Source organism: Maylandia zebra, linkage group LG14 (genome assembly GCF_041146795.1).
Source record: "Maylandia zebra isolate NMK-2024a linkage group LG14, Mzebra_GT3a, whole genome shotgun sequence".
NCBI classification, from domain to species: domain Eukaryota; kingdom Metazoa; phylum Chordata; class Actinopteri; order Cichliformes; family Cichlidae; genus Maylandia; species Maylandia zebra.
Window position 1 is genome coordinate 30639357 of NC_135180.1, and position 6339 is coordinate 30645695.

General features: G+C 36.2%; 1 protein-coding gene across 1 annotated transcript; it reads left to right on the forward strand.

Annotated features, from left to right (window-relative positions):
* Positions 1-414: 414 nt before the first annotated feature.
* LOC143421964 (uncharacterized) lies at positions 415-5858 on the forward strand. Its single transcript, XM_076892017.1, has 7 exons — positions 415-623; positions 2257-2328; positions 2892-2956; positions 3092-4082; positions 4165-4326; positions 4465-4560; positions 4847-5858. The coding sequence occupies exons 4-7, from the start codon at positions 3780-3782 to the stop codon at positions 5153-5155; spliced, it is 870 nt and encodes a 289-aa protein (XP_076748132.1). The 5' UTR covers positions 415-623; positions 2257-2328; positions 2892-2956; positions 3092-3779; the 3' UTR covers positions 5156-5858.
* Positions 5859-6339: the final 481 nt, after the last annotated feature.

Below are 6339 nucleotides of genomic sequence, written 5' to 3' on the forward strand. Positions count from 1 at the left end.
GGAGTCTGCCTTCACAATTTAAAAAATTAACGGTTGGTGGCTTGTTTCAATCAAATAGTTGGTAAGTAGTCTAATTTTTGCAAACTGCATGCCACAAAACCTTTGGTAAAATCAGTGTTTAGGCTTTTCTGACTCTGAACTTTATCAAGTTCAAATGTAGCCTACTTTTGACACAGTGAAAATAGTAGAAGATTTATTTAGTGTTCATTTTAAGAGTTTACTGGACAAGTTCACCTTCACAAATTTAAAATATGATGCTTAGTGGCATTTTAGTCGTGAAATAATTTACCTTTTCAAAGCTGCACTGCACCAAACCTAAACGTTTCTGACTCTGTACTTTCCAAGGGTTAGCCTATTGTGTACTTCACTTATGTAAAATTGCTTTATTATTTTATAACATTTAGAGTAGTTGACCAACCTGAATTGAAAATGAACTGTAGTTACTGTTTTCAAAGCTTGTGTTATCCAGGTTGACTGTTTTTAAGTGAAGTAAAAGTCTAAAAGTAAAAACTGTTCTGCTAGCATTCTGTCCTCATGGCTTTTGTGTTATTACAGTCTGACGATTGAAGGAGCAGTAGCATGCGAGAGATCATCCAGCACTGCACTAAAGACAGCCAGTAAAGGTGATTTTAAAACGATTTGGCATCAAAATGTGGAATTGCAAGTTGTGTAGTTTTTCTACTGCCATAAAAGTCATGTTGTTGAAGCATTATCGGCTCAACCATGGTCAGTACTCTACAATTTCACCCTTACCCTGTCTCTACAACACATGCATGTGTACATTTAGTACATTTAATTCATTAAAGATACACATGTCAAGAATGCACACTCCCACACAAAGAAAAGACGGTTTTTATCTAGATTTGAATAAATATGGATTTTGTTGCCCTGTGTGTAATTTTAAGCAGCCATTTATTGAAAGCCAAATGTTTATCCATCTGAGGGGGCATTTAAAACGAAAAGAAACTGTTCCATGTCCTTTCAAGAACTGCAATTTTAAAACCAATGTATACTCAACCTTCAATGCCCACAAATGCAGAGACCACCAAAATTCAACAAGTTACAATGAAGGCATTGTGCAAAGTGTTATAAATGTAGAACAAAAAGATGACATGCAACTTGATTCAATAGAGTCATCAGATGACAATCAAGTGGCATCCACCAGTGAAATCAGTGGAAATGAGGGTTTAGAAGAGCAGTTGCAATACAATCTGGCTGGATTTTTCTTGAAAATGCAGACCATTCTCCATGTGTCCCAGAGAGCAACACAGGAGATTATTGAGCATATTGATCAGTTGTTTTTGTTATCAGTACCTCTGGTTAGAAAATCAGTTGTAGATATACTGAAAAAGCACAACTGTACATATACGGACAAACTGGTGGATGAGATTTGTCAGGCAGTTTCTGATAGTAATGTTTTACATAAATGTGTCACATCTGAAGGACCACTATCTACAGCAAAGAGGAGGAAATCATATTACGAAGCAAATTTTCCATATGTCAAACCTGTGGAGTATTTAATTGAATCATCAAAGCACACTTATATGTATGTGCCTATTCTCACATCTTTGCAATTGTTGTTGAAAAAAAATGATGTGCTTGAAGAAATTAAACAAGCACCCACACAGATTCCTGGACATTTCATGTCATTTTGTGATGGATCCTACTACCAGGAAAATGTTCTACTGTCACAAGAGGGACAGAAATTGTCAATAATACTTTAGGTGGATGATTTTGAAATCGCAAACCCACTTGGGACCTCAAAGAAAATACATAAAGTCTTTGCAGTTTATTGGACACTGGCAAACTTTCCAGTTAAATCTCGTTCTGCTCTACACTGCACTCAGCTTGCTCTGCTGTGCAATTCCAATGATGTACGCCAGTTTGGGTATAAGGAAATGTTGTCACCACTCTTAAATGATCTGAAAACTCTTGAAGAAGTAGGTGTCTACATTGAGACTCTTGGTGAATGTCTTAAAGGCACTGTCTACTCTGTTGTGGCAGACAACCTTGCTGCCCATGGACTTGCTGGTTTCAATGAGAGTTTCAGGTCTACATATTTCTGTAGGTTTTGTCATGCCACCCAAACAGAAATGCAAACAGAAAATGCTGTTACAGGGAATTATGTAATGAGAACAAAAGATGCTCATGATAATCTTGTGCAAGAGCTTCAGAATGATGACATTGAGGAAAACTATGGTGTTAAAAACCCCTGTGTTCTTTCTGACCATCTCTCTTTCTTCCATCCTGTCACAGGCTTCCCACCTGACCTCCTACACGACCTGTTTGAAGGTGTCGTTCCAGTGGAGTTGGCACATTGTTTAAAAGGTTTGATTTCTAAGAGATATTTTACCTTAGAAGACTTAAACAGAGCAATTCTGCGCTTTCCCTACCAACATTCTGACAAAGTTGATCGCCCTCATCCAATACCCTCAAATTTTGCCAGGCGAGGGACCATTGGTGAGAACGGGCATGAAAATCATGCCCTTCTTAGACTGTTGCCTCTTCTCATTGGCTCCAAAGTTCCAGAAAGAGACACTTTTTGGGAAGTGCTAATGGATTTAAAGGACGTAGTTCAGCTTGCCATGTCTCATACTTTTAGTGACGAGACCATTCAGTACATGGCCTGTAAAATATTAGATCACAGACAACTCTTTCAGGAAGTGTTTCCTAATGTTCGATTCTGCTCATCAGAAACAACATTTATTTTCTCTTGAAAGACTATGACACTTATTACGTTGAGCACTTGCGTTCATATGAAGTAGCAGAGAATCAACAGAGGGGTCTCCGTCACAGTGTAAAATCTCTGTGCCAACTGTCTGACCACATGTCGCATGTTGCTTACAAGATAGCAAATGAACTCATTCTAACAGCAAACCATTTCATTCCAGTGTCTGACTAAAGAAACAGAACTGAGACATCAGCTGATTCCACCAATTTCTGAACCAATGCAAAGGTAATTCATCTATTCAGTTTTTTTGTATTCACATAAATGTTTTTATATTTTTGCACAATTAATATTTTGCAAATAACTGTAAACACAAACATGTATTAAAATGCCACTATAATATGTGAAACCTGTCTGTTACAGAAATAACAAATTCAGATGGAGGCAACAGGAATATTGAAGCTAAGGGTCATCCTTGATAAGGATAACGCTGAAAAACTTATTTTGCCATCTCGTCCAAACAGTGTGCAAGCCCTCATAGATGCGATCAAATCTAGGCTAAATTTTACTTTTGACTTTCGGCTTCAGTTTCATGACCCAGATTTTGATAATGCCTTGTGTAATTTGGTTAAAATAGAAGACCTGCCAGCTATAGCATCTGTTAAAGTTGTCAGGTTAGTTGAGCTTGACCGGATTTCAACGAGCACTGATGACACAATCCTTCAGACTGATAGCACTGATACCATAGATTCACCAGAGCGTATTAGTAGATGGCCAGAAGTTTTTATTGTTCCGCCATTTTCTTATGAAGTGGAACATGTATTAAGAGAGGGTAATGCAGCATTTGATAAAAATGGGAAAGTAATTACGCTGACACGAGATCAAAAACACAACATACTTGAGACAATGGGGGAAGAAATCTACAAACTAAAAGCATACCCTAGTACAACACAAATTGGCAAGGCTGCAGAAGCTTTAGTTAGAAAACATCCCTGTCTGAAAGAGAGGAATTCTGACACTGGGTGGGAAGGGTGGAAGAATAGCCTGAGATATAAAATGGGAAACCAAAAAAAGAAGTTGGCTAAAGCTGGCATCATGGATGTTGCTGTGAATGCTGGAAAGCGCAGCAGAACAAACCCAGATGGAGCTTCACCAAGGGCCAATATTAAAAGACCTAGGAGAGGTGAGGTCAACTTCCTTCCTTCTTATCCTTCTGGAGAAACAAGGGAGTCTCTGGAAACCAGAAGACTTGATGGTAGAGGAGTTCAAGAAGACCTCAGCAGAAAGAGACATCCCTCTCATTCATCAGCATATGATGCGCACTTTTGCCCTCCGGCGTGAAGAGATTGTCACCACTTCTCCTCCTGTATCAGAGCTCAAGGACAGATGGCCAGCACTCATTCATGAGACACAGGTAAGTACAACTACATATATAACATTTGCTGTTCATATAGTATGCTGTGTTTTGCTTATAATATTTTTGGAATTCTCTTCAGCTCTACTTTGAATTTCATCGGATCACCAATCAGACTCTGCCACATGTGTTTTATGCTGCACTGGATGATTATGCTCCTCAGCTGATTGGACTTTACAAAAAGAGGAAAACTGGATGGGTCGGTGAAAGGATGGAGCAGCTTTTGTTGGCATATGGAAAACAGGTATTTAAAAATACTAATTATTATTCTGCTTGCTTGGCAGTTGCCATTGTTATGTTTATATATATATATATATATATATATATATATATATATATATATATATATATATATATATCTTTATTTTATTTATTTTTTTAGGACAAAAACGACATCTATGCAACTAGAACAGCAGCTCTGGCCGGCCTACCAATGTACCTCAAGGAGGATTCTTCAGAGATTTTCAAAACATGCAAGGTACTTGGGTATTACAATAATTTGCACATTTGAATTTAAAAAAGGTTGAAAGGAGTTTATAAGTCATCTGGACTTGGGTTGAAAGTTGAAGACGTGAAGTTGAATGACTTATAAACTTCTTTCATCCTTGATTTGACTGGATGAATGAAAAATGACCCTTCACTGTCAATTTAAAACATGTTATGATATATAGAATTTTAAAAACTGAAGAAAGGTGCCTGACCATTTGTATTTATACTTTTAACAGAGGTATTACAGATGAATAATTGTGCACTGTGTATTATAGGAGGAAATTGAGTTCTATGAAGCCACAATTGCTCTGGTTGCTGATGTCGATGAAGAGGAGGTGCCTGGAGGAGTTCCTTTCTCACCACGTCAAGTGTTCATAGTACTTGAAGATCAGGTTGTTATGACTCATCACTCATGGACTGATGCCCTGGTGTGTTTGTTTGGGCTAATCTATGCTCTGCATCTGAGCTATCCTGAGAAGTGTACTGGCTTTTTTGAGTTCATTCAAGTAGTGTTGATGAAGCTAGACGATGAGAGAAAGCAACTAAAACCAAAATTGCAGACACTAAAAAATGAGCTTGTGTAGATGATGTTTGTTTTTCACTGTCAGTATAGTCGTGCTTTTTCAGTTATCTGTGAATGGCTTCAATAGTTTTATTTGTTCAGGGTAATTAGCTTTCTAAAAAGCAATGTGGAGAAAGCTAAGAATAAGGAGACAATCCATATTTGACGTTTTGTTTGTGATTGAAAAAAATCTTTACATAGTGTGTAATCTTAAGCTTATTTCTAAAAACACCTTTTAGTTACATGGAAATCTTTTGGAAGATAACTGATAATTAGTCAATATGTACAGTATACTTTCAAGCTTTATTTTTTAATTGTGTGATGAGTGCCAGTTTACTTGATTCGAGGTCTGGGCAAAACTGTTGAGAAGCCACAAATACCTTTGAGAATATTTTTTGTTAGTTCAGCTGTTTTCTATAGTTGCATTGCTGTAGTGCATCTGATTTCATTATTATACTAAATGTTACTTAAAATTGTGATTGTTATGGCTCTAATTGCCTCTAGACTATTGTTTTTTATATGATGTACACCTAAATGTGTGTTTTGTATATTTAATTGATTTTCAAAATGCTACAAAAAACATTCAAAATTCCCTAAAAGCGCAAGTTTTAAAATGCCTAATTATTTGTTTGTTTGATAATGGCTTTAGCAGTCATAGGTTATGACTCAAAGTATGGTTGTATTCATTCTGTATTTTCTCTGCAGTTAAAGTTAATAAAAACTGAATGGAAAGAACAATAGCTTGGTTTTGTGTTAATAGTACTTGAACCATTTGGTGCAATCGGTTTCCCCAAATGGATTAAGTTGTTTAAATACAACTATTTAAGTTAATTTAACTTAATTTGAATATGAGCATGTACCATTTTAAATAAGTTTGAATAAATACAGCATCTTAGTACAACAAATTTAATGGTTTAAGTTAAAACATACTAAAAACAATGAGTAAATAAACATAATGCATTTGAGTTACATTATCATATTTGCTTTGGGTTCTCGGGACTCTAATAAAGTACTTAAATAACCCAAAACTGTTTAAGTTATAAAACTTGAATCAATTGGTGCAATCGGTTTCCCCAAATCATTTGAGTTAACTTAACTGGTCAGGTTTTACAGTGCAGATACTGAACAGGAAAGAAAAGATAAGTTAAAAATAATACAATATTGATCAGAAATAAATGTCCTCGGAACAAATACAGTCAATATTTA

Bases quoted from the DNA above. Each gene is read 5' to 3' on its own strand.
- LOC143421964 (XM_076892017.1), top strand. From the start codon at position 3,780: ATGCTGGAAAGCGCAGCAGAACAAACCCAGATGGAGCTTCACCAAGGG. The intron at 4,083-4,164 runs GTAAGTACAACT...AATTCTCTTCAG, and splicing joins CACTCATTCATGAGACACAG to CTCTACTTTGAATTTCATCG. The intron at 4,327-4,464 runs GTATTTAAAAAT...TTATTTTTTTAG, and splicing joins TGTTGGCATATGGAAAACAG to GACAAAAACGACATCTATGC.